At 50.8% G+C, this 25,751-nt stretch overlaps 7 protein-coding genes across 7 annotated transcripts; 3 read left to right on the top strand and 4 right to left on the bottom strand.

The window, feature by feature from the left end:
• The first annotated feature begins 831 nt into the window (after positions 1-831).
• Positions 832-6,663, top strand: BDW47DRAFT_45433 (patatin-like phospholipase family protein). Its single transcript, XM_024819077.1, has 11 exons — positions 832-1,562; positions 1,651-1,724; positions 1,783-1,854; positions 1,919-2,468; positions 2,537-2,919; positions 2,977-3,187; positions 3,235-3,426; positions 3,479-3,752; positions 3,813-4,350; positions 4,427-5,961; positions 6,050-6,663. The coding sequence occupies exons 1-11, from the start codon at positions 1,152-1,154 to the stop codon at positions 6,541-6,543; spliced, it is 4,734 nt and encodes a 1,577-aa protein (XP_024670880.1). The 5' UTR covers positions 832-1,151; the 3' UTR covers positions 6,544-6,663.
• A 39-nt stretch (positions 6,664-6,702) lies between these two features.
• Positions 6,703-8,432, bottom strand: BDW47DRAFT_45429 (CRAL-TRIO domain-containing protein). Its single transcript, XM_024819076.1, has 4 exons — positions 7,602-8,432; positions 7,498-7,539; positions 7,346-7,445; positions 6,703-7,287 (listed from the first exon to the last, which is right to left on the bottom strand). The coding sequence occupies exons 1-4, from the start codon at positions 8,391-8,393 to the stop codon at positions 6,785-6,787; spliced, it is 1,437 nt and encodes a 478-aa protein (XP_024670879.1). The 5' UTR covers positions 8,394-8,432; the 3' UTR covers positions 6,703-6,784.
• Positions 8,433-11,041: 2,609 nt separating this feature from the next.
• BDW47DRAFT_45426 (oxygenase MpaB family protein) lies at positions 11,042-12,982 on the top strand. The gene is made up of 4 exons (XM_024819075.1): positions 11,042-11,673; positions 11,729-11,757; positions 11,813-12,539; positions 12,620-12,982. Exons 1-4 carry the CDS (start codon positions 11,317-11,319, stop codon positions 12,947-12,949), a joined length of 1,443 nt encoding a protein of 480 aa, XP_024670878.1. The 5' UTR covers positions 11,042-11,316; the 3' UTR covers positions 12,950-12,982.
• Positions 12,983-13,203: 221 nt separating this feature from the next.
• BDW47DRAFT_107819 (uncharacterized protein) lies at positions 13,204-13,965 on the bottom strand. Its single transcript, XM_024813087.1, has 3 exons — positions 13,786-13,965; positions 13,579-13,722; positions 13,204-13,503 (listed from the first exon to the last, which is right to left on the bottom strand). The coding sequence occupies exons 1-3, from the start codon at positions 13,863-13,865 to the stop codon at positions 13,392-13,394; spliced, it is 336 nt and encodes a 111-aa protein (XP_024670877.1). The 5' UTR covers positions 13,866-13,965; the 3' UTR covers positions 13,204-13,391.
• Positions 13,966-15,942: 1,977 nt separating this feature from the next.
• BDW47DRAFT_126780 (cytochrome P450) lies at positions 15,943-17,767 on the top strand (the record flags this gene model as incomplete). Its single annotated transcript, XM_024816610.1, has 5 exons — positions 15,943-16,158; positions 16,282-16,498; positions 16,555-16,623; positions 16,679-17,281; positions 17,346-17,767. The coding sequence occupies 5 exons, from the start codon at positions 15,943-15,945 to the stop codon at positions 17,765-17,767; spliced, it is 1,527 nt and encodes a 508-aa protein (XP_024670876.1).
• Positions 17,768-18,216: 449 nt separating this feature from the next.
• On the bottom strand, positions 18,217-20,516 carry BDW47DRAFT_132480 (2OG-Fe(II) oxygenase; the record flags this gene model as incomplete). The annotated part of the gene is made up of 7 exons (XM_024817562.1): positions 18,217-18,417; positions 18,477-18,680; positions 18,742-18,944; positions 19,006-19,390; positions 19,451-20,326; positions 20,388-20,453; positions 20,502-20,516. The coding sequence occupies 7 exons, from the start codon at positions 20,514-20,516 to the stop codon at positions 18,217-18,219; spliced, it is 1,950 nt and encodes a 649-aa protein (XP_024670875.1).
• Positions 20,517-21,326: 810 nt separating this feature from the next.
• On the bottom strand, positions 21,327-25,515 carry BDW47DRAFT_118375 (putative FAD dependent oxidoreductase; the record flags this gene model as incomplete). Its single annotated transcript, XM_024815202.1, has 16 exons — positions 21,327-21,561; positions 21,646-21,761; positions 21,825-21,880; positions 21,941-22,044; positions 22,098-22,142; positions 22,200-22,324; positions 22,378-22,483; positions 22,543-22,726; positions 22,780-22,858; positions 22,908-23,078; positions 23,199-23,363; positions 23,936-24,643; positions 24,699-24,845; positions 24,896-25,166; positions 25,213-25,332; positions 25,382-25,515. The coding sequence occupies 16 exons, from the start codon at positions 25,513-25,515 to the stop codon at positions 21,327-21,329; spliced, it is 2,766 nt and encodes a 921-aa protein (XP_024670874.1).
• Between the last annotated feature and the right edge of the window lie 236 nt (positions 25,516-25,751).

Here is a 25,751-nt window from a genome sequence, read left to right as displayed (position 1 = left end):
TTTTTTTTTTTTTTTTTTTATATTTTATATTTTTTTTTTCAGATCTGGAGGGAGTGGTTCATCTCGCCATTGGCATTATACACTAAACGGTGTCGATCGATGCTCCTGGAATCCACCAGGCATGGATTGGGATAGGATGGAATAAGCTGCCCCGTAAGGCGTTGAGTCACATAATGTCTGCATTATCAGTAAATATCTGCGAATTTGTACGACAAGCAGGACCTCTGGCGAGTGATAATAGTCGTTGCAAATATGAGGGATTATCCTAGGCTACGAAAGGTATGATACCTTTGGTAGCCCTATATCCAATGCGAATACAGACTTGTCAACAGGAATGTCGCCCCTACCACGAGGTGCGACCGATCGATTCTGACAGCCAGTATCTCAGAGTCCTGTCCACTCCATAGATGGGAAAATCCATCCTGTAAATATAAAACCATCCTATAAGTATCGACTAAGCCCTAGGGTGTCATCGGCCCCCTCTGTTGCCTCCAACCCGAAGAACAAGAGATCGTCGCTCCCCAGGGGCTGTGTCAACACTCAGCCTCAGAATCAGCAAGGATGGTCCGATGTCCTTAATATTTCCTGATAAAGAGAAGCACTAACGTAATGGCGAAGAAGAGGAACAATCCAGGAATTTCGCACGACGCAAGGCTGACACTTGCCGGGAGAAACCAATCATGCAGTCGCACCACGGGCGTGGGCATCAAGCCGCATGGAACCATGCCAGCCTACCATCTGTCATTGGCTTCCTTTCCCACTTGGTGTGTGTGTGCCATGCGGGCTTGACTCTTTCCATCGTTCTATCCGACTCCCTGACGCGTCAGGAGGGCGAAATGTGCTTGATAGACGCCGCTCTGGACTCTTACCTTTGGCTTTTAATTTAAGTATGATACAATTTTTTCTTTTTCCTGCTGCAAATAGAAAATTGCGATGAAAAGAAGAAAAGAAGAGATCGGTCGCAGCGACAGAATAATAAGATAATGGACCCCGCAGGACTGGAGTCTCAACGCCTCCAACCCCTCATTTCCTAGACAATAGCACCACGTCAAAGCCTTACCCTAGCTCCAATTCCCAAAACAACACAATTGCCAATGGTGCAGCCAATTTACAGAGTTTTTGTCCAGCTTTTGTGAGCGCGAACCATCAACATGGGGGATCGCGACTGGAACGCATTTCCACCCAGTTCGTCACAGGCGAGGTACCCTCCCCACTCTCAAGATCAGCCAGGATCATCGTACGATGGATTAGAAAGTCGGAGTCCCATCGCGAGGTCAAGTAATGACCAGGATCCACGACCGCGAACAGGTGCGATCAGGCGTCGCCCGGTGCCCGGACAGGTCGTCGACCAGCAACAGGCACGCGCCAACGCAATACAATCCGCGGCGGAGATTGTTCGCCAGGAGCCTCGTCATTATGCTCCTCCACCTGTCAGTTTATGGCCTACTCATGATGGACCAATTAGTCGAGCGCCCTCGGCCTTTGGTTCGCTGTCCGTCTTTGAAGAGCCGCAGGAGGAGTTGTTGATTGATCTGTCGGCGAGCGACACGGAGGGTCCCAGGGTGAGTTTGATGAAACGCTGATATAAGATGAACGATAAAGAATGGTTGAAAGGGACGAGCAATGAGATAGTAATTATTTATGGAGCAGCATGTTCGCCCATCGCATCCCAATCGCGCTCCCCCCGTACGCGATTATCGAACGCAACCCAATCCCATCGAGCGGTGCGAACCCTACTCCTAAAGAAAGAGAAAACGCTCCGCTAATCTCAGATATATACAGCGATCAAGAGATGGCCTTCCGTCTAGCGCAGGAATTCAGCCTTCTCGACGTTGACGATCCGAGCGACATACCGTGCGTGCCCTACATCCTCCATCCGCAATCGCATATCAAGGCTAACTCGCCCAATAACCTCCAGAGCTGTCTTCCGCGAACAAATGGAGGCCGTACAGGGGCGTCATTCACAGAGGTCCGCGACGCGCAACGCCCTCCTATCCTTCGGACCGGAAGAGCAAGACAACCAGTCCAACTCCGAATCGCCCGACGAAGAACGCTGCGACTGTGAAACCCTACCCGCGTACGGCGGACAATGCTTCTTCTGCTACCCCTGCAACTGCATCTTTTGCCCAGACTGCTGGCCGCGGTCGCCGCCGCATCGAAAACCGCCAGTGCGCGGCGGCATCCCGCACGAGAAGACCGACCCCAAATTGGCGCGGATCATAGAACAGACGCTGGAGACGGATGTTGATGAGAAGACGCAGTCGTATTTGCATATGCGGGATGAAGATTCAGCGTGGTTTGGCACGGTGTGGGATGAGAGTGACCTGTTGTTCCAGGACTATGGGAGATACGCCAACCTGATGGCGCAGATGTCGGGGCGGAAAAGACAGGTGCGGTATCCGGGGTTGGTATCGTTTGTGGGTCAGACAGGAGCGGGAAAGAGTACATTGATAAAGCTTCTCATCGAAGTGAGTATAGTGTCTTTCTCTCGAGTTGGTGATCCGCTGTCTTCTAACATGCGATGTATGTGTGTCAGCTGCGCCTGAGCACCGAGCAGGACGCCGAGGTGCCCGTCATCGGATCCGTCAAGAACCAGGACCTGCCGACCTCTGGAGACGTCCATCTGTATTCGGACCCCGTCTCGTCGGATACCGATGCCCCAATCCTGTACGCTGACTGTGAGGGCCTGGACGGCGGAGAGCGTGAGCCCATGGGCGTCAAGTCCCGCAAGGTGAAGAAGCACCTCCAGACCTACAACATGCCACAGGAAGTCAAGGTCCGTCAGAATGCGTCCGAGCGCGACTTGCTTTGGGCGATCAATGAGAAGACCCAAAGCCGGGAGTATATCGTGCGGAACCTGTATCCCCGCCTGCTATATACATTCTCTGATACCATCGTGTTTGTGACGATGAATCCGCGGTAGGACACGGTATTGATGGATCTTGTTGAACACGCAAACTGACTGATTTGATGCAGAGTTATCGAGAATGTCATAGACCAACTGATTGACTGGGCGGCCGCCGCTCTCGAAAAGTCATCGAATCAGCCTGTTCTCCCACACGCCATCATTATCCTCAATGCGGCCGAGAACAACACCGACCCTCGACTGTGGGATGTCGATGCATCGACCGAACATCTAATGGAAGCGACCAAAGAGGCAATCGATAGGAATCACAACCTTCGTGCGGTAGGTGACAGCCTCCCAAACCCACGACCAACATTAACCCTATATAGCGAGCTGCATTTTGGGCCCCCAAGCAACGACGCATAACCTCCGTTCGCGATCTGCTCCTATCCTACTACTCGACCATTCGGGTTGTCCGCGTACCGAAGAAAGGACGCCCCAATTTGATTGACCAGCAGATCGAGCGACTCTACGTGGAGATCAAGACGGCGTGTAAGCGGTCTCGTCAGGTTAAATCTCAAGTGCGCAACAACTTTCCCACTTTTATAAGACCCCCGTTTAACGTGCATGTAGTGGAGAATGCTTCTCAACTCGGACGAGTTACAGCCGTATCTACAATACGCGTTCGACCATTTCTCTCGCGAACTCGACCTGCCGTTTGACTTTGTGGAGGCGTCGTTTGCAAACAGCCCCATTCCGTCTGATTTCGGTGGAAACATCCTCAAACTGGCGAGGGATATACTGGATGTGTGGAAGGACCGAATTGATGGTCCAACCATTTTCAAGGAGTTGAGCTATCTAGTTGCTTCCTGCGTGATGTTGGACTCGGCTCGCCGCAGAACCCTAGGTTAGTAGACCTGTCAAACATAGACAGCATGCTACCATGCAGCGACGCTCACAATACTAGGACCCGCGGAAAGCGTCTTCAAAGAATATCTCGAGTACTTCGACGACACACTCGACGACTTCTGCGACCACCACTGGCCCTGCGAATACCGCAGTGCCGAAGGCCGGTGCGTCAACGTGCGCAGCGGGCACCAAGCAAAAGGCCACCAGCTGAAAGACGGACGCGTGCTCGCCGTGCAGGAGTACCAGTCGTCCTTCACAGCCGACGCCTTCCGGCAGACCTTCCGGTCTATGATCTTCAAGAACCTGACGGCCCTGCTGATGAAGCTCGTCGCCGCCACGGGGCGGTCCGCCGATCGCGAAATGAAAGAGGCGGCCGTCATCCACCGCGATATGGTGCTGAAGAATTTTTATCGTCATCTAGGGGGGGCGTCTATGTTTATCAGTCATACGGCTTGCTATGCGTGTCTGGTCGAGCCGCCGGAGCATGCGTTGCCGTGTGGTCATGTTCTCTGTACGCTGTGTGTGCGTGCGTTCGGGACGAGTCTGGGGAAGCATGCTGTAGAGATTGCGGCTTGTCCGTTGCATTTCGAGGAGACGTGAGCACATCCTTCTCCATCTTTCTTTCTTCTTTCACTTTATTTTCCAGGGATCAGTGGCTGACGATTGGTATAGAGAAGGACACTGTCCGCCCGGATGGCCAATATTTATCAAACCCCCGCAAGCAGGCACACGAATCCTGAGTCTGGACGGAGGAGGCATCCGGGGAATCGTGGAGCTGACGATCCTTCAGCAAATCGAGAGAGAGCTGGGCGTCGGCCTCTACATCCAGGACTTCTTCGATCTTATCGTGGGGACAAGCACTGGCGGCATTATCGCGCTCGGCTTGGGTGCAGCGGGATACTCCGTAGAAGATTGCACGCGGTCATTCCGGTCTCTGTGCACCAAGGCCTTCACAAAACGAAGGGGCATTGGGATCCCCGGATGGGAATGGTTGATATCCGCATCCAACCACAGCAAGTACGAAACGCGACCGCTGGAAGCTGCGCTGCAAGGATTCTATGGAGAAGATCGTTTGTTCGGCGGCTCTCGCCATGATCTCCAGCCCACGTCGTTGAGACGCTTGACCAAAGTGGCCGTGACGGCGACAACGACCGCTGCCTCGGTCGTCGTCCTGGCCAACTACAACCGACGCAGCCCCCCGGGTTACTCGTCATACCGATTTAACCGCTCTGAGAAACCGGACAGCGAGATGAAGATCTGGGAGGCAGCGCGCGCAACGTCCGCCGCGCCGCGCGTCTTCAAGCCTTTCTTCCACGGCCCATCCGGACAGAGCTACCAAGACGGCGCCATCTACCACAACAACCCCGTCGAGATCGCCGTCGGCGAGCAGCGGCACATTTGGCCCGAGGCGTTGGAAACTCACCCTGACATTGTCCTCTCCGTAGGCACAGGATACAACCCTAAATCGGATAGTCGGGAACCCAACCAGGCGCCCAAACCATCCTCACGAGGCGTCATCTCGCACGTCAGATCACTCACCAGGATCGGAATTGACCACATCCACAACAGCCTCGATTGCGAGCGCACATGGAAGACCTTTCTCGAGAAGAGCCCGCCACCGCCGCAGTTCACAGACCGCTACATCCGCGTGAACCTCGCCCTCGATGGGGATCCCCCGCACCTGGACGACGTCCGCGAGCTCAACAAGCTCAGCGAGATGGCGCGGTTCCGCTTTACCAAGGAGCGCGACACCGTTCGCTCGATCGCCGACCGGCTCATCGCCTCCTCGTTCTACTTCGAGCCGCTCGCCCCGCCCAACACGGTCGAAAACCCCGACGGTTCGTTCACCCTCAAGGGGAACATCCTTAGCCGGTTCCCGAACAACTCGGAGCAGATCCTCTACCTGGGCCAAGCGTTCAAACAACGCTCCAGTAGTATGTTCAACCTCGGCCACCGCGACCATGAGCCTTACTTCCTGATCCGCGAGAGGCGCCGCGAGCGAGACGCCCAGATGTACCTCGTCAAGCACAAGACTATCTCAGACATGATGCAGCATGGGACCTTCTCCATGAACAAAGTCGAAGTCCGTCTGACGCAGAGAATGGCCGAAACGGAGATCCTCTTCTGTCCCGAAGGTGACCGCAGCCATCCGACCTATTACCCTATTAGTGGGTTCCCGCGCTGTCTCCTCGATGAAGAAGTAGCCTGTATGTCCCTCAACTCTTCCCTCAACCCTTTCTCCGTCGAGCGACCAACAAAATCATGTACAAATAAAGAAGCTAACAGACATGACAGCACCATCCAAAGCAAAGTTCACCCCGCGCCTCACCCGCTCCCGCTCCTCCTACCAAAGCCGACCCCGCGACGCATGGCGCAAAACCTCCCAAGACGAAGACATCACCTCATCCAACCCGATCGACCAATTCACCGACCAAGCCTACGTCTACCCGGGCGACACGCTAGGCGTGCACAACCCAGACTCCCATCGTCTGTATGGCGGCGACGGCGAATTGAGAGTTCCGGGCGATCGCAGCAACACGCCTTCAGCGTTTGCGCTAAGTCCTAGCCCGCCTCATCGGATCATAGATAGTCCTGCGGCTTTGGTGCCGAGATCTTTTATGCAGCAGGAGTACCAGCAGCTGACGCTAGGGCCGGATGCTGAGGCTGATGATACGGTGTATGAGTTGGCGGATACGTCTGTTTATGTTCCGCCTGTTGAGTTGCCGACGCCGTTTAATCGGATTGGGTTGGCGGTGACGAGGGATGATGATGATGATGATATGAGGTAACGGTGGGACGTGGTGATTTAATTGATTTATTTGTCTGTTTGGTTCCCTCGTGGTGTATGGATGAATGTCAAGGAGTGAAGTGTATGCCAGGAAATATATGCCATTATGACCCCATGCCGAGATGATATCAACAAAGAAAAACCCTAAACCATCGCTAATCTACACATCAACTATGTACAAGCAAAATGCGACCGAGCCAAAATAGACAGGAAAAGAACTAAATAGAAGATGTCATCAAACATTACGCCATAACTGGGACCCCGATCACCCAATCGCCCACAACAGCCGGTTTCTCGTCATAAACCTGGACATTCGTCCTAGCAGGATAAAAGTCCACAATGCCCCCATCCTTAATAACCCCCGTACGGTCGAGCAGCGTCCTGGCACGCACATACGGATCCAACGTCCAGTAATTATCATGCATCTTCATAATCGCCAGCTCACGCGGCTCTACCCACCCGTAGCTCTCGGGGTCCGCAATCCACTCCGCCGTCACGGCGAACAGTTCCTCGCCCAGCGCCCGGCGCTCAGCGAAGATAGAATCGCGAGTGGCTGTATCGTGCAGCCGGTCATCTTCGCATGGCAGCGGCTCCTGGTAGCGGTATTCCCAGTTTTCCCGGCCTCCGAGCTCGCGGATGATTTGGGAGGGGGGCACGATTCGCTCGAGGTCTCTGGGGCCGTCGATGAAGTAGACTTTGGCGGCTACAACGGGGTCGAGGATGGCTTGGATTAGCTTCCATAATCCTAATCAACAATGTTAGTTAGTAGGTGGGGATTGGGTGGTGGTGTTGGTTGGACGAACCGCTGAAGAACCATGGCGCTTTGTAGAAGATTATGGCGCCTAGGGACTCTGGGTAATTTTCTTGAAAGCATTCAATGATGAACTTGACTGCGGGGAAGTCCTGGCCACTTGTTAGCATATTGTATAAGTAGAGGAGCAAGGAAATGACCTACCCAACTCGACAAGCTAAACGACGTAAGATCGAACAGAATCGTCTATAACCACAAATTAGCCTTGACACCACACATACACCGTGTTCAACCAAGGCATCACATACCATAGTCTCTACAGGCGCCACCTGCAAAAACCGCACCGTCTCAATACAATGCACAATATAATCCCTCAAGCTCCCCAGAGCCTTCTCAGACGGGGTATGCGCGCGCGCCCTAATCACACAAATCGGACGACCATACCGATCCGCGCCGTGGAAGAATCCCTTCCCCGAGCGGAGTTGCATCATAAAGTTCTCGCCGTCTCTCTTCTCCACACTGTCCTCCTCCTGCCGCGACCTTTCCAGATGATACTTCTCGCCCTTGCACAGGACCTCCTCGTCGATGCGGTACTCGTTTGTGCGCCAGTGCAGCGCCGACACGAACTTGATCCATGCGCGCGGCACGTTCCACTTTTCGGCACGGAGGAACCGCAGTAGCTGTGCGTCGGGGTGTTCTTGTTTCAGCGCCCGCAGGTATGCCGTTTGTAACCGGTCTCCGGAGATTTTTGTGAGCAGTGAATACGCGGCTTTGAGGTCTGATGGGGTGGCGCCTAGTGTTTTGAGCATGGGGAGGAACATGGGCGGGACGGGGGAGGGAGGGCTGTCGTCGTCTGTTGCTTGGGTGGTGGTTTGTCGCGTTAGTGAGAAGAACCCCCGTCGGGGTGATTTTGCGGTGGTAGTGGTATTGGTGTCGTTTGATGAGAGGGATGCCCTCCGTGTGTGTTCCGGCGTCCTACGGCTGCTGCTGTGGGCGTCCCATAATTGTATGAGAGTCGCCCAGAACTGGCGCAGTTTCTCTTCCTGCCAGGGTTCGAGATTCCCCACGTAGCCGGTGAGACTTTCCGCTGACATTGGCATATTGGGTCATGCAGGGTTTGTGTGTGATATGCATAGAACGGGAAGAACAAGAGAAGGGGAGAAATAAATAAAAAACAAAAAAAGTAGAACCAAAAGTCTGGTTCGGGAGGGAAAGAAAGCTTAAAAGCCATGCGATCAAGAGCGTCAGAGCACGCCGGCTTTTTTTCAGCTGAACCTGCGCCACTGGATTGATTCGGAGTGGACCATATCTGCGGGGTTAGCGTGAGAAGAGGGGTAGACTTGCAGGCTGATGGAGCTATACTCGACTCAGTAGTAGACGAACCGGAGATCATCAGGGGGCAGACCCTAGTCTTGGCATGTCCGTCGCGAACACGACAATGCTACGTGCCCCACGCTTGGGCCAGGGATGGGATTCGTCATCGTGGCCGAGGAAGGGCGAGTGAATTGAGGCATTGGTGGATTAAGTGGAGTGAGATAGGGCTAGGGGCGACACGTGCGTCCATCCCCTACACGTGAAGTGAACTTGGTCTCTTGATCGTTTCGAGTTGATTTGCTTTACATTCAGAATAAATCATTATCAGTAACCTCGGCTATCAACACTCCCCGGGACCATATTCCGAGTCGCTATCAACAGCGATATCAACATGCTGGCGGAATGTGAGACAAAATATAGTACCTGGTTCAGCTCACAAGACTATTGAATAGCCTTAAATTACAGCTGCAAATTAATCTATCTATTGTGTTCGATGGTTCCTGGCCACAGAGATCCATTATATTGCCCCTAACTACCCGACAGGATCCTCTCCACTCATTAATAGTCGCGATCGATCCTTTCGACTAGCCTAGAGCCTCGTATCCACTTTGACTCGGAGATAGACGGGCTTCCACTGTCTGTCATCGATTTAATTAGGATCTGCGATGAGCACGTACCGTAATTGGTTCCGTTGCTGAACCTTGCCTGCATCATGACATTGTATTGTGAGAATATGACAGGTTCTAGTGGCCGAAACCGATCATAGGGAGTCATTCGAATGACGGGCTTAGATAATAATATGAATACAGGACAAACGAGAGTCTTTAACTGCTCAGTCGAAGAAGTCTGTCTGGAATGTATTACTGCCTTGAAGCTCTTTGAGTCGATACCACTCTCCTGGCTATACCATACAGAGTGGCTGAGTTACCTTTATGTGGTATCTCGGTACTCACATCTCAAGAAGACGACTATGAACGCCCATTAATAATTGTCCAAATATATCCTCTTTAACTGCTCCTGGGCTAGACGGATTGGATATGCCAATATCAATGACCTGTTATCAGTTGACATACCTCGAGAAATATACATGGAAAACCTACTCGGCATATTGACGGAAGGAATTTCCATGCAGGTGAGTAGAGTCATATTGCTGCATGGCTTACAGAGATAAACGCAAGTATGCGAAAGGTCTCGACCGTATCTATATGCTCATACTACTCCAAATCCTGACACTCGCATATTTGCAAGTTGACAGCTGGCTAGCTGAAATGCGACCCTCTAGATCACATGACGCACAGGGCTAACTACAAAGCTAAACACTATTCCCCCATGGAGATCAACTTTGATAGTGAAATCCAGCGACTAGGCCAGGTGAAGGGTCAGCACAGTGGGGGCTAAACCTACAGGATTGGTCCCACATAGTGAAAGCTATATATATAGTCTGACTGCGACGATGATCGTTTGAGGCAGGAGCCCAGCATATGGGAAAACTAATGTACCCCGATATTAGGTTCCAGGGCCAACTCATACTTATATTGCTCTGCGTATCATCTTTGCACGTGCAGTTCATGTTCCTTCCTTTCCCCGCCCCCTGTAGTCGAGTCTAGAACATGACCAATAAGCCTCGTCATCTTCCAACTGAATTGATAGAACTAGTATAGCCTCTATCTGGATCGAGTCATGAAAAATGATCTGCGTATACGAGCGTTGTCAGCCAGGGGGGCGATAAGTGATCCTCAGGGCCACGTTGCACGCCCGACGGCTGTAATCTTGGCTGATGGGGGTCTGAGAGCCGTAAAATCAATATATTCTCCCAAGACAATGGAGATTTGGACCGATTTCAAGTGGTTCTGCCATGCCTCGTATGTCTCACATCCCCACAGTTGTAGTGTTCCAGGGAATCGGCGCTGGAAAGAAATAATCATGAGCGTATGATATTCATTGTCTTGCTGGTCAAAAGGCAGGCCCTGCATTGTGCTCTGGGGCAGGTGTGGGGACTGCACCGCTTAATCTCCAATGAGATCGTTTCTCAACAGGGCTAAACCAGGTGGGAATAGCGTCAAAATCAGCCAGACGCCGATAAAGCAACAGACAACCCTCTGGATTTCTAACAATTTGTTAAGTTTATCGAGCTCCTGAATTGATGAACCGCATCTAGATAATGTTATTGAGGCTGTGGCCCAGCCCATCGCGACAGCCAAATTCTGGTAGGGTTTGTTTTTAAAAGGCTTTGGTCAAGTGGAATATTAATGACTCGTGGTCGCACTGTCTATTGGGTCCACCCACTATATTCTGGGTCTTCTTCATCATGGACTGTTTTAGACCCCAGAAAAAAAATATCCATTGATAGTTTCTCCCTCTTTCATGCTGCTTAAACATCCCTAGATAACCTCATGAAAGACATCATATTCACCATCCGCTGAGAACGGCCCGTCGGGTATGAGGCTAGTAAAGTCCGCATTTCACATGCAAACCACTCGGCTCGAAGGGTTCACCGATCCCGTCGAGCCCTCATTCATGGGAAACCTGAAGGAACTCCTCTTGCCAACGGATCCCGGTCCGCGGGTCTGGAGAAGTATCATGGCGACGTCAAAAGAATGTATATCTGCTGTTCTCAGGCTCCAGGGTCTCGTACGTGAACCAGACAACCCCTCAGTGTTTTAATGCCCCACTCGCGGCAAGACAACTAGTCCGCCCAATTGGAACAAAATGACGAACACGAAGAACACCACCGGAAATCGAATTATATATGATTTCTGGGACTATCAATTCGAGTGGACCGATGAGCATCTCCCACACAGTGAATTTGAACCGTTGACTCGGACCTGCGACACTCTCGCGGATGAGTGTAGCGAAGTGTTGGACAGGATCATCGCGGACTCCGATGACAGTGGCACGCCTCTGAGGGCAGACCGATATGCGCTGTTGCGAGACCACCACGAGAGCCATCCGGCGCTCGATGAGCTCTGGAGGCAGATAAACACAGTCCCGGAATGGGTTGATTGGGACCAGATCCACCGGGGCCAGGACATATTCTGGCGGTATCTCGTGCCGATCACGAACGTGGTATGTATCCTTCGAGCTGTGTGTAGGACTGGGCTGATAGTGGACTTACTGGCAGCTATCTTTCCAAAGTTTACTGGGTGGCATGTATGTATACTCCACCGGAATCTATTCGTTGATGTCCATCCTGACAAATCTCCAGGGGAGCAATCCGCGTAGGAGAGACCCTATCCCGGACAGGCGGATTTAGCCACCACGTCGTGCGACGACGATTGCTAGAGACAGCCCAGCACACGCTTCAGGTGCACCGTCTGACAGACGGCATGAACCCCGGTGGCGAGGGACAGATAGCCTCCGTGCGAGTGAGACTGCTGCACTCCGCCGTTCGGCGCCGAATCATGAGCCTCGTGAAGGAAGACCCAAGCTACTACGACATCGAGAAGTTCGGCCTCCCCATCAACGACCTGGACTCCTTTGCCACGATCAATACCTTCAGCGGCACGGTGGTCTGGCTGGGCCTGCCTCGCCAGGGGATTCACCTGAGCGATCAGGAGATCGAGGACTACATCGCGCTGTGGCGTCTAGTAGGGCACTACATGGGCGCGCCGACGGAGTTCTTTGCAACGGCCGCTAGGGGCAAGATTGTGTCTCAATCGATGCTTATCAACGAGTTCGCTCCCGCAGATACGGGGCGCGTTCTGGCGAAAAACATTGCCATAGGGCTGGAGAACACGGCGCCTCTATACGCTTCCAAGGGGTACATCGATGCCCTGACCCGGCTGTTCAACGGGGACCGACTTGCCGACGAGCTTCATGTCCCTCGCACAAACTGGTATTACCGCGTCCTTATGTGGGGATACTGTTTTTGGGTCAAGATGCAAGCCAAGACGGTGACCAAGGTGCCTTTTATCGACCGGTGTATGATCGAGGTGGGCATCCCTTCCTTTCTCTTTTTGCTTCGCCAATCCCACGGAACAGACTATTCTGACCATTTCCCCTGCGTTCACAGACCCGACGTAAGGTAGCCTGGAATCATCTTCTCGCCGAAGGTACCGGCCTTGGAAAGCAAACGCTATTCGAGTTCAAATACGTGCCGGCCTTGAACCGTCTGACGCGTCCCGGGGAGCAAAGGAGCTACATATTCAAGCGACCGGGTATAGAAATTTTGTCGTATCTGGGCCTCTTCTCTGCGTTTGCTAGCGCGGCGACTGTCTGCATTGGCGTTTCTCTTGTTACTGCAAGTCTGTTCCCTCAGAGTCGGGTCGTCGCAGCGACCCTTGCCAGGAGCTTACGGGGTCGTTTGGCTCTTCTCTTGAGGAATATACGTCCTTCAAGGTGATCACATATGTTGTCTTCGAGGAGCACACATGGATAACAATAACCTAGATGATTTTTTCCTTTTCTTTTTTAGTTTGATGAATTTAAATGAGACAGGGTTACGTTCCAAGATATTCCGATTGTTCACATTTCTACAAACGGCACTTCCTGCTTTACTATTCGGACCTCGGTGTACGCGATAATATCACCACCACGACGAAGAGTGCTTACCGTAAACTCCAGCTTATTTACCTGCAACTGTAATAGGGGACATAGTTCACTGCGCGTTCCGTGTCAAATTCTCCATCTAAAACACCAAGCCTAGATACACGTTCCAACTTGGCCCATGCCACATACATGCGAGGGTCGCCGAAGCGTACAGAAACACTTCCCCAGTTTCCCAATCCCACTCCCCCCATCCCAGTTCATCATGCGCCCAGATCAAGATACCTACAGAACAAGACTCATTTCCCTTTTTTCACAGGATTATCAACATGGAAGTTAGCCGACTCGGCGAGAATACTCGGCGGCCACGACTTGAGATCAGGCCTGGTGGCCCACACTCTATAATGGTCGCTGTAAATTGCCATTATTAGTCAGCCAGTTCCTCCTTCGTTGTCGCATGAGATACGAAAGTATGAATCAACGTACCCGCCATCAATTCCATGCCTGTGCTTTCCAGGAATAGTCACACAGCTCTGCTGGGTAGGGTCCACGCCCAGGTCTAGGAGGGTGTGCTGCGCGGGGTCTGTGGTGTAGTGGGTTAGCCAGAGGCTTATCTCGTGGCCATCGGATCTGTGGAAGGATTGCTATTGTTAACTTTGAACAAGGAAGAGTGATAGGTTATGGGCAACGCACGGCTGGACATCTTCCCAGGAGACTTGCCAGTCCTCCTTGAGGTTGATCTTGTCGCCGCTTTTGGGGGAGGTGATTCTCATTTTGTGTTTGTTGGGGTCGTATGTAAGATGCTTGGGTATTGGGTGTGTATGCTTTGAGGGAACGAAAAATACTGAGAGGAATGCTTTGATCTTCGAAAACCGTTGCCATGGTTTGGAGAATGGTGTCGTTATATATTGAACCCTTCTTCTGATGAAAAGGATTCCTATTAAGATGATGTCCCGAGGAAATACTGAACATCCCATGCAGATGTTCAAAGCTGACAGTCGATCCGTCACTTGCAGCTGCAGGAAGCTCCGCTATTGGTTTCCCAACCAGACGTGTTGCAAATTGGTCTAGTGGAGATCGGGGAATGTTACACCAGATCTGTTAATCTCACAGGGCACCACAGACAAAGAATCCACAATTCCATAGAATGTGCATTGTATAGAGTTTCTATTTACGTCATGATCTGTAAAGGATGTCAGACGAATGATGATTGATCACGACATGGTGTAGGTATAAATAAAGATGTATTGAATCCGGTCAATGATATGTCGCAGTCACTGTCTTCCCAGTCCAAAGGGGATTGAAATAGGATTCCGAAAGCTGGAGCTGCGGATGTCGTATTCGGAGCTTCCGAGTGTCCGAATCATGCCTGGGACTCTCGTTTGGTGATGTTGGTGTACTATTTCTGCATCACATGAAGCTATCCCGCCAGGTAATACTGGCCATGTTCAACATATTGCTCGATCTGAGACTGTCTAATTCGCATACCCAACTCCCGGCCATGACCTATGTCCGATGCATCGTCACTAATCTGTCTGACAATTAAAAAAGTGCAGTCCATTCTTGCCCCAAGCGCGCGTCCGGGGGGAATGGATGGGCGGGACGGTGCTACTTGGAACATGTTCCAGGTTCATTCAGTCTCTACTTTAGGTAGCAGCGGAAGTTCACATGGAATAGCAGACGCATAACCCGAATAGATGGATCATGATATTGAGGTGCACTTGCTATGAACAACCCAATTCACGTGGTTTTCTTGCCCTATCTGCGGATTACTGTCAGTCTCGGCTCGGAATGGTCCGATCGCACTTCTCCGCTGTAGATCTCGTGAACGCTCATGTCTGATTTTAAATGATAAACGTCCGTGCCCATAAGGTGGCAGCGTGGGTTGTGAGATGTGATGAACGCGTGATCATCATGGCCTGCTAGAGTAGCTGCAGTGTTCTTCCTGAGTGGTGTGTTTTGAGGAGCCCTACAACCACACTCGGCATTCCGGCTTTTCTTCATACGCGGAAAACTGCATAAATATCATAATGCAACATATCTGCAGCTGCGTCAACCCTGTCAGCAAGGGTGGGGACGTTGCGATAGAGTTTAGCACAGGATTGGATTGCACAGGGGTAGATGCCTTCGCTTAGAGACGCGTCCGTCGTAACCACGCGGACAGAGATCCTTAACGGGGAGGGCAACAAGCATCATAAATGACCTTTCTAATATTTCGCAAACATGCACTATCGTAGATCCTAGTCTATCGCCAAATGGCGAGACAACAGTCCAAAACATCCGTCCCCGGCGGGCAGATGTCAGAGCTGTGTCTAGCTGTTCCGTCTTCCCGTTTTTGCTCGGTAAATTGTGGCAGCCAAGCGACCCTGCAAATAGCTCCATCGGGCAGTAGGGGAGACGGGCGGTACCGGTGAGAGGTTGACTTGCGGGGACATGAATCAGCGCTTTCACACTTCTAAGCCTATCCTGGATTGATCCGGTAGCTCGCGTGTAGATCGCCTTTATTTACACACGGTATGGTTGGTGGAGACTCCCAAGCGATGATTCAACCCGTGCTCCACCCGTTGAGGGAAAGGGAGTCCAACGCCCAACATTAACTAAGGCACACCTGGCATAAAAAAATCTCGTTTAAATTATGCCTGCGGAAGACAGTATCCGTGCACCCCGGTTACAGTCCTGGTGTTTAATATGCGTCGCGCGGTGGAGAAAGTGCGAATCCTGCCGAGCAGAACTTTATAACCGACTGTGATAGGGGGAGCCAACGCAATATAAAGGACTGTCCTTTCCCTTCCCCACGATTTGCGGAAAATTTGTGTTGGGGTAGCTATCACCGACCGACATCCGACCACCATGCTCCGTGAGCTTGAACCCTACGCGACAGGTCTGGGACCTTATGGACTGGCGGGAGTGTTACTCCTGTCCACCTTGGTCTTCTTGCTGGCACCGTCGTACGGTTCGCGACTTCCCCTCATCAATGGAAAAGGACGTTTCGAATTCCAGAGTACCAATGCGAAGAGGCGTTTTGTGCAAAATGCACAGAATCTGATCCAGGCGGGACTGGCGAAGGTACGTGAATAGTTGAAGGCGCGACGCCGATTTACGGGAAGCCGACTTGCATGAACCTAGCCCAAAACAAGACACTCGAAATGCAAATGACAGTGGAGCGCGAACTAAGACGTGTCCAATTAGACCAACGTATTCCGCATCATCACCGAGAACGGTGAAAAGACAATTCTGTCACCGAAATACGCCACGGAACTTCGCAGCCACCATGCGCTGAACTTCGGCTTGAGCGTCGCAGATGAATTCCACTCGACTCTTCCCGGCTTCGAGCCCTTTGCCGAGGGAACATCCGTCGAATCCATTCTGCAGGATGCCATCCGGACGAAACTGACGCAGAGTCTCGGTTAGTAGTCGAACGCTGTGCATTTTTATATGCATCCACGGCTAACGTTCATGTAGGCAATGTCACGGAGCCACTCTCGTCGGAGACGGCGCTTGCTCTGAGTACCGTTTTGACCGACAGCCCTGGTTTGTCCTGTCCGTCTTTGTGGTAGACGATTCAAGAACTAATGTAACGTCCCAGACTGGCACGAAGTCAACCTGAAGTCCACTATCCTTCGCATCGTGGCCCAGCTCTCCTCTAAAGTTTTCCTAGGCGACAGGATCTGTCGCGATCCCGCCTGGCTACGCATCACGGTCACTTACACGGTTAATTCGTTCCTCGCTGCCCAAGATCTCCGTATGTGGCCCAGGCCTCTTCGGCGTTTCGCGAACTGGTTCCTCCCGTCTTGCCGTAAAATCCGGGAGCAGCTCAAGGAAGCCAGGGAAATCATCACGCCAGTCATTGAAGAGCGTCGCGCCGCCAAAGAAGCCGCCCTCAAGGAAGGCCGGGAGCCCGAGCGCTACGTCGACGCCATGCAGTGGATGGAAGAATCCGCCAAGGGCCGTCCCTACAACCCTACTCTCGCGCAGATCTCGTTCTCCGTCGCTGCCATTCACACCACGTCCGACCTGCTCACTCAGGTGCTATTCGACATTGCCGGGAAGGATGACCTGGTTAAAGAGTTGCGTGAGGAAGTCATCAATGTCATTCAGGACGAGGGATGGAAGAAGGCGACTCTGTACAAGCTCCGTCTCATGGACAGCGTCCTGAAAGAAACCCAACGGGTGAAGCCGATCGCCATCGGTGAGTCAATCTATTCCCTCCCCAGACTCCCATAACTTAGATCTAACGCGAATCAACCTCACAGCCTCCATGCGCCGTCTCGTCCAGGAGAAACTCACTCTCTCCGACGGAACCGTCATCCCCAGAGGTTCAAACATCCTCGTCTCCACCAACCGCATGTGGGATGAGAGCGTATACCCCAATGCCGAAACATACGACCCCTACCGATTCCTGCGCCTGCGCGAAGTCCCCGGCCACGAGACCTCCGCGCAGTGTGTGTCTCCGTCCCCGGACCACATGGCGTTTGGATTTGGCAAGCACGCTTGCCCCGGTCGGTTCTTTGCTATCAATGAGGTTAAGATTGCGCTGTGCCATATCCTTCTGAAGTATGAGTTTAAGCTCGCTGAGGGGTGTAAGGTGATTCCGATGAAGAATGGCATTTCGCTCAATTCGGATCCGAGGGCGAAAGTTGCTTTTCGGAGACGGAAGGAGGAGTTGGTTATCTAGGGTGTTAGTATGGGTGTAAAGTATATATTATGCGACGAAATTTACGGGACTTGACATGCTTGATGAAGTTCTTTAGGTTGACTAGGGGTAGACGTGGGGTTCGAGAAGTAGTTGTATATCTACCATAAGCTTTTTTAAACCTTGCTCTATATTAGGTGAAGTCGCTTTTCACCTGTAAACAAGCAGCTAGGGCGTGGTAAAACAAGGCACTTCTACTCATCATACTTACTCTCCGGAGTCTAAATCGTGTATATATCTACCGTGGACAATGGCAATCCAAACATTTGATTCCTATAGCTATTATGAAAATCCTTTTGGCAATCTTGTAATAAATCATGAAGCATTATAGACTCCTTTCGCCCGTTCTGATAGCAAGTTCTGGCGCCCTTTGAAAGGTGGAATGACCACCAGGATGGCGGCAGACGGGTGTGCATGGTTCAAATGGAAGCCTACGTCCGTTCCGACAACAAAGCCTGACGCTCTTCGTAGGGTGGAATGATCACCAAGATAGCAGCAGATGAGTACATGGTATCAATGGAAGCCTCGTTTCCATACGCTATGTAGCTGAGCGCCATTTCGCGATGAGCGGGCTCATTGATCCAAGTAACACCTGCTACGTAGCTGGAGGACCAATCGGACATGACTTCTTCCTTATTGTACTCTGTTAGCTATCGGGGGTACAATGGATACGGGATTGAGATAGACAAACCATGGTCATGCCGTATTCCTGCGAGAGATCTGTGGCGCGATAGGCATGGCGCTCCGTGCCAATTATTTCCCTGACCGTCGCGTACGGATCCCCCTTGCAGAGGGGATAGCCACAGGCTCGGGCGTAATCCGCTAAATGGTCCATCCCCTTGACTCGACGAGATACGAATAGTACTTTCCACTGGCGCGCGACGTCTTGGTACTCCTCTTCGGACATAGGGAGACTGATGTCTTCAAACAAGGGCAGGTTTTTTGCGTTCTTTGACAGTATCTATCAAGGCATCATAATAATGGGACTCGTGGATGGGGTCAACGTCAAGAATAGGCAGAACGTCCACATTCATCCCGAGTGATTTGAAGATGGAGTACAGGATAATGTCAGAGCCTTTCAGGGCACTGGGTAACTGTGTCTTGGCGACTTCTGATGCGTGTGGATAGGCATGGGAACTGTAGAAACCTATAACTCCGCCTGTAACTCATTCGTCAGCTTTATTCGATGAGTGGTGTGATTGCTTGTTGTTGCGTGATACCTTCTTTCATAAAACTAGGTTGTTGGATGAGATTTCGTAGAAATCTATACGGTGCCAGTGTTTCGGGATTGATAGCGTTGTTATTTGGTGATACATTACTATCTCCAGATGCGTCTGTCGCATAAATATTGTATGTCAATGTTATGCGCTCTCCCTCGGTGATCTGTTTGATCTCGTGCTCGCAGTCAGTGTAGAAAGCCGCCCACTGGATGGAAGAGGAACTCCGGGAGCTCCAATCGAATTCGACTTCTCGGTTGTTGTGCCGGACAGACAATTGCCCACCCTTGAACGGGGATGGGAGACAAACGACAAGAGATGCAATTTGATTTTCCGCCCGGGGTGTGTCGACGTGTTTCTGGAAGATTCCCGATGGCCCAGAATAGACCTTGAAGGCATTACCATTAGCAACCTAATCAGGAGTATAGACAAAAGGCAGGGGTAATACATTCAACTTGTAAAGCTCCCATGTGAGTTTACGGCAGTGCACAAGGTCCTTGATGTTTGTGCCAACGTTGGGGAGGAGGATCTTCTCCACACTCTCGATGATGCCGAAGTCGGCAGGGTGGAAGTTTGTGAGAAACTGGGTGGGATCAAGTTTTCCTGCATTGCGGTACGCAGGATCGAGAACATCTTCCTGTCCCCTACCAAATGATGCAGGCTCACAGTCTGCGACAAGATGTCGAAGCCTCTCGAGACTACTCTCGGGGGTAGCATCATCGAGGGGAAGGATGAGTCGTCGGTCTCCCGCCGGCTGCTCCCCAGCCCACCATACAAGCTGCACTGGTGGAGGCGCAGAGAGCGATGTGGCAGTGCCCAGTGGTATCTCACCTCCACATACGAAAGATGCTGAAGCCGCTTCCCCTTGAAAGGAGTCCCGTAACTGGCGGCATGTCTCTTCCAATGAACCTTCTTGCAAGGCAGACGATTCAGGTTGATCTGTCTGGAGATAATCTTCCAGCTGTCGGATACGACTCGACAAGAGCACATCTTGCATGGCCTGAATGAATTCTTTGTCTTTCTTCTCGGGTGGCGTATCTCTTGATAGCATTGACATATGCTGCAACAGGAAATTCAGTCTGCCTTTCAGATGTCTCAAGACCCTCTCATTGGCCAGAAGACTACCTTCATGCTCTGGATAATGAATAAGTAAGTTGTTAAAGTTAGTGCGCAGCTCCTGCACTATCATCTCCAGCTTGTGTGCCTCTTCGCCCTCAAATGAGTTGAAATCTAGGAGGTCGGGCCCGTGAAAGCCGGGGACCGGCTTTCGTATTTCACTTAGGCGTCGTAGGAAACAGTCAACACACGCGTCAACTTTGCATTCCTGTCCATTTATCCAAAATTAGCAGGGATCTCTTCAATGTTACTGATCATTTATTGTTTACCTTTATCATCCACCGAGTCACATAACTGTGTATGGTTTCAATTTGCTTCGCCTGATGTGCACGTTTCTGAGAGGGTCGGTCAGGATCCACTACATCCTGGGAGCTCCGACTTACGCTTTCGGTATCCATGTTGGAGGTTTATGTGGGAAAGGGAGAGACTCAGAGCACTGTCCAAATGGTTGTGAGAGATCTTGTAGCCTTGAAGATGTGTGGTTAGCTGGCTTTGACTATAGTATTGGTCAGAAGAAGAGTAATGAGGATGGAGAGAGTAGCCTACTTGGTTGACTTGATAAAATCCCAGTGTATCCCCACCAAGACGAGCAGACAAGCAGATAACTGATGACGATACAAGAAGAAGTAGAGACAGAGGATTGCAGAGGAAAGGAAGCGATATAAATACCTTCATAGGGTCCCTCCGAGAAGACAGCATCACGTGCCCGGGTACCAGGCAGCAATGCCCTTTGTGTGACTTTACTGATCTGGCTTCCAGGCATCACTGGGACAGTAGCCCTAGATTGATTTCTTCATGCAGTGTCTAGATTGTTCGCTGTATTCACTTCCATGGTGTCGGGGGACTAAAACCAGGGTATATTCAATGTCACATTAGCAGATATCCTTTGGCTCTCAAACTCTCATGCATCACTGCAATAATATCAAGTAACTCCCTAGATATCTATATATGAGTGCTGGCTTTTTTGAACCATTACAGCGCCACAGGAACGTATTCATAGCAGCAAAATGGCTGTCACATTCAATTTTCTGGTGGTCTCAAATGTGTTATAGCCTCTAAGCTCCAATAAATTCCATGTGTGATAACCCTTACACTGTGCCATTAGTACTTTGTTCTGTCTCTATTGGATCTTCACTATGTTTTCCGTGCGGTCTGTAAACAATTGTCAACAAAACAGTATTACCGCTAGCTTTTAGAGTAATCTTGACTTACCTATGACTCTTAGCCTCGGAGTTCTGTATGGAAAAGATCCCGCAAGTAGTGACAATCAAGATAATAGACAGTATAGTGACCGTAATAAACCCCTTCTGATACTGCGGTGCGTCTACCTGTTGCCACACCACCTGGGGTAGCCAGGCTTGGAACACGTAGGCCATTTCATTCATGGAGCCAATGACGAGAGCGCGTTCCTCATTGTCTTCGGAGCATATTTCCTGAGCCCATCTGTTTCACTTGAGATTAGCTCATATATCATTATAGCGTGGGTTATGATTCTCTATCAATAACAGAAAAACTGGAGTCACTCACGCCATGAGCAGCCCGCTGATACCAGACCCTGCGCCGCAGAGGATATAGCAGGCCCACCGCCAACTTTCGGGGATATCCCACACTGCAAGAGACACGTAGCAAATTACGTTTATACTCTGGTCTGAGTTAGCTCTGGGTTTGACCTTGCGGTGACAATCAAACGAAGGGGAGATACTCACTGCGCCGAATATGATAGGAGGCCAGCGTTTTCCGTTGAGAATAGAGTCAGAAGTCCCTTTTTATAGCGCGATTAGCATGTTTTCTGTTGATGTGTGGGAATGGCCATGGAACACACAAGCATATATGAGCGTTGTGACGACCTGGACAGCGTTCGTAGTCGTTGGATAGGCGTTTATTTGGGCCACGGTGTATTTTGGGTCCTTGGACGATTTGAGATATCTGGATACTTTATAAGAACTCTGTCTTCCAACGCGTTTGTAAATTTAACTTACTGCTGAAAAACTGGCTGGCTGCCTGTGCCCGCATTGTTGAATGCTCTGCTTTTGATCAATATCTCACATTATCCATGACGTAAGGGTATATAAGGAACTCACATGTACGCTATCGTCAAAAGATAGATATGCCACGAGGAAAATATCTTCTTGAACTTTTTCTTTGTAAAAGGTTGCCGATTTTTCCGACCTTCAAGCTCCATTCGTTTCTGGGCAAGCTCAACTTCCTATCCTCAAATTAGTTGATATCTCGATATAACTCATATTTGAGTCAACGCACCCGTTCGCTGAGATACCACGGGCTCGAAATCTCCGGCACGTCTGGGAGGATAAAAAATCCACTTAGTGCGATTGGCAAAGAGATGATGCCATCGACCACGAAGAGCCTGCAGAAATATGTTAGCATGCCCAGTCCTGTGAGAATGAAATCGAATGCACTTCCCACTGCCAGCCTCGGAACCCACCGCGTCCTTCTAGGTTATACACAGCAGCCATGAGGTATCCTGAAAACATGGCCGCAATGCCACTACTAGTATGGAATATACACGAGCGTTTTGCGAGTTCGTCTTTACGATACCAGGAGCCGATGATATATTGCATTCCGGGGTAGAATGTGCTTTCAGCGAGACCTAATGATGTCAGTTGCTTTTTATCAACTAGGTTGTCATTAAGAGAAGCATACCGACGAAGAACCGCAGAACATAAAATTGTGTAGCGGTGTTACATCGCGAGAGCGAGAACGTAAGGACCGTCCACAATAACTACTACATTTTAGTACTGTCCTCGTTGGACAACAAAAACGATACATACCTCCATAGCAGGAATCCAATACCGTGGTCGAATCCGCGTCAGAAGCAAATTGCTGGGAATTTCTCCAATGACATATCCCACAGTCCAACATGCTTGCATGTAGTTCAGCTCGTTTCCGTATAGTCCTAGATCTTCTTTCCTATTTGGCATTAGAGAGTGGGTAACAGGAACCTAATTCATGCAGTCTATACTCACATTCCCGAAACGAATGCATTGTTAATATTGACCTGGTCAAGGTATTTAATGAAATAACCTGCTGGCGTTAGCAGAAAGAAATTCTCTCGAGCTCACGAAGATAGAGTAGCTACCCAGTGATGCAAATGTTAGAATCGCTGTGTCCAACTTGAATAGTAGTCGACGCTCTTCTGGTGATTTATCAAAAGTATCCCAAATATAGCTCACCCATCTCCGCTTTGGCGCTTCCCGGATAGCCCTCGGGGACGGCTCAATAGCACGCTCGTTAACATTTGCTACAGGGGGTGCCATAGTCGTTGTCATGAAAACAACAACGCATTTGCAAAAGAAAAGTGTGGAACTTCTACATAATATTTACAACTCAAATAGCCGTTATTCTGGGTGAAGTAATGGTCGATAGTCTAGGCTCTCCTCCTTGCTTCCTCCCCACCTCCACTTCAAACCACTATTCCTCATTATAGTGAAGCTCGCGCAATTCGGACTCTGCAAGCCGTCAGTCTTGTTGATAACCAACGTGGTCTGGCTGCATGGTGCTTTTTCCGCCACCAGAGCGCAAGGTTAGTGGCTCTACAAGACACCATGTCGCCATCATATCTCGTCATACAGATCCTGCATGATGTGCCTCGCGACCATAGCTAGCAATTATGGAATTAGAACTCTAGTTTCTATGGTGCATGAAACGCCATTACTGCGGTGGATTGTGCTACTAAACTACTATAATCGAGCAATTTGCTGTGTTCGGCTTAAAAACGTCTTCTAGGTTTTGCGAAATATGACCGCTATCTTTCAACTTCCATGGGGCGATTCTACGATTTGCCTTGAAGTATCTTTACATGTTCCTTATATGCTTTCCTCGCTTGAAACCACTGCTTTGTATGCCCTTCAATCGGAGGAAGATGGAAAGCAGATCGACCGTTGTTCACCCACTCCACAAGTTCTCTGACGTAAATGTCCTCCACATCTTTCAGCGAGTGGAATTGCTTCCCAGCGCCCAGCCGTTTCAACTTTGCTAGGTATTCCGTACGCATATTCTTTGTAGTTGGAAGACTCGCAATACCAGAAAACACAGCTGCAACTGCCATGGCTTGAAACTCAAACAAGGTGAACGTTGCAGTGTAATAAGGAACCCCAACAAAAGCTAGCGTGGGGTCCTGGATGTAGAAAATGTCTTTGTGCAGGTTATGAACCTGATTCCCGTCTGTGACCAGAACCTTCTCGTCTGCCTGGTCTGCCGATATATTATCATTGTGGTATTCAGGAAAAAATGGCACGGTCATGTGGTACCCTGTGCAGAATATTATAGCGTCTATGTCGCGCAATATCTGTCCTGTTTGCAAATGTGCTGTTAGAGGAGAAAGTTCTTTGTCCGAGCTACCCTCAAGCCCGACTATCTCGCTGACCCTGACTGCGTTTTTGGGTAGTAGGCTAGATGGAGGGTCGAATTTCCCGTTGCGGGTGCTTTGGTAGACTTTCTTCGCTACGGGGCCGAGCTCGCGGGCTATATCAACAGACGAGACACCTCCGCCTACTAGAAGAACGGTCTAGGTCCATGATCAGCCAATCTTCTAAATGCCCGTGGCACGTTCCTAATCATACCATGTTTTTGTAATCTCGTGGAGACCTGTATTCCTTTGAGTGAGAGATTCGAGATGGATGGTTCGCTTTGGCGGTAGCTAGCCCAGGTGTATCAGGCACGCGGGGAGCATGGTAATGGCCCGAAGCTACTATCACCGCGTCGAAATACTGACTCCCGCGTCAAAATGGATCCACGTAGATCACGGCACAGATCTTACAGCTGTCTTCTCTCGCGCGCTCCCCGCGTCCCGTGCCGCACCACGTCGGGTAACCCAAGAGACACGCCAGACAGGCCCGACTTTGCAAACGTGGGTCACCTTCGCCCCGTAGATGGTGACTTCCTCCGAGCCACCCGTTTCCGCGGTGTCCTGGATGTATTCTTTTATGACCTGGTGGCTGACAAAGTCAGGAGTGCCTGGGGCCCACGCGTTAAACGTGAGGCGCAGCAACGGGGTTGGAACGTTATTCTTGAGACCCTCATAGCACGGACTATACCAGTCAATTCGGATTCCGAGAGTCTATCAGACATTCTTACCCCGGCGGCGCGTGTTCAAGCAAGACCGCGGCCTCGTCGGTCCCATGTACTGTTTCTTCGCCCTTTGATGGCTTGACGGCAGGATAGTGAGGGTCATGCGGCTTGCGTTTATCGTATAGCCTGCCATGGCGATCAGTAGCGATTCTGTCATAGGAGATGAGAAACATACCAAACCCCACCGGCAGCCTGGTTCCTCTCGAACACAGTGACCTCTAATCCTGCTGAGAGTAGATGTGCGGCCGTAACGACCCCGCTGATTCCTGCGCCTATCACGGCAACACGGCGGATTTGATGACGAGTCATGAGGGTGATTGTTCTTTACAGTTGGAATGCAGTACCATTCCAAGCCCAACCTCACCTTTTAACGTCCACGCACATGTTGCAAGTCGCTAATATTACGAGAATTGCGCCACTGCGCAGCTTGCGTTATGGGGCATGGTGGTGGTGTAATTGGCACTAGCGTGTTAGCTAGCTTCGGGGCAGCATATTCAAGCCTCTCAGCGAGTTTGCGGTTATCTCGTAGGTTTAGAACTCGAAGT

Source organism: Aspergillus candidus (assembly GCF_002847045.1).
Source record: "Aspergillus candidus strain CBS 102.13 unplaced genomic scaffold BDW47scaffold_31, whole genome shotgun sequence".
Taxonomy (NCBI): domain Eukaryota; kingdom Fungi; phylum Ascomycota; class Eurotiomycetes; order Eurotiales; family Aspergillaceae; genus Aspergillus; species Aspergillus candidus.
Note: the sequence above shows the minus strand (reverse complement) of the source record. Positions and strands in the feature narration are given on the sequence as shown.

What these genes read in the sequence shown, in the direction of transcription:
- BDW47DRAFT_107819 (XM_024813087.1), bottom strand. Translation starts at nt 13,865, where the DNA reads ATGAGAATCACCTCCCCCAAAAGCGGCGACAAGATCAACCTCAAGGAG. An exon ending in TCCTGGGAAGATGTCCAGCC is followed by an intron (nt 13,723 to 13,785) that starts GTGCGTTGCCCA and finishes ATCCTTCCACAG; the next exon opens with ATCCGATGGCCACGAGATAA. An exon ending in AGGCATGGAATTGATGGCGG is followed by an intron (nt 13,504 to 13,578) that starts GTACGTTGATTC and finishes GGCAATTTACAG; the next exon opens with CGACCATTATAGAGTGTGGG.
- BDW47DRAFT_45433 (XM_024819077.1), top strand. Translation starts at nt 1,152, where the DNA reads ATGGGGGATCGCGACTGGAACGCATTTCCACCCAGTTCGTCACAGGCG. An exon ending in GACGATCCGAGCGACATACC is followed by an intron (nt 1,855 to 1,918) that starts GTGCGTGCCCTA and finishes AATAACCTCCAG; the next exon opens with AGCTGTCTTCCGCGAACAAA. An exon ending in CCGTTGCATTTCGAGGAGAC is followed by an intron (nt 4,351 to 4,426) that starts GTGAGCACATCC and finishes CGATTGGTATAG; the next exon opens with AGAAGGACACTGTCCGCCCG.
- BDW47DRAFT_45426 (XM_024819075.1), top strand. Translation starts at nt 11,317, where the DNA reads ATGACGAACACGAAGAACACCACCGGAAATCGAATTATATATGATTTC. An exon ending in CAAAGTTTACTGGGTGGCAT is followed by an intron (nt 11,758 to 11,812) that starts GTATGTATACTC and finishes ACAAATCTCCAG; the next exon opens with GGGAGCAATCCGCGTAGGAG. An exon ending in TCGACCGGTGTATGATCGAG is followed by an intron (nt 12,540 to 12,619) that starts GTGGGCATCCCT and finishes CTGCGTTCACAG; the next exon opens with ACCCGACGTAAGGTAGCCTG.
- BDW47DRAFT_45429 (XM_024819076.1), bottom strand. Translation starts at nt 8,393, where the DNA reads ATGCCAATGTCAGCGGAAAGTCTCACCGGCTACGTGGGGAATCTCGAA. An exon ending in TGGCGCCTGTAGAGACTATG is followed by an intron (nt 7,540 to 7,601) that starts GTATGTGATGCC and finishes TTGTGGTTATAG; the next exon opens with ACGATTCTGTTCGATCTTAC. An exon ending in CGTTTAGCTTGTCGAGTTGG is followed by an intron (nt 7,446 to 7,497) that starts GTAGGTCATTTC and finishes ACAAGTGGCCAG; the next exon opens with GACTTCCCCGCAGTCAAGTT.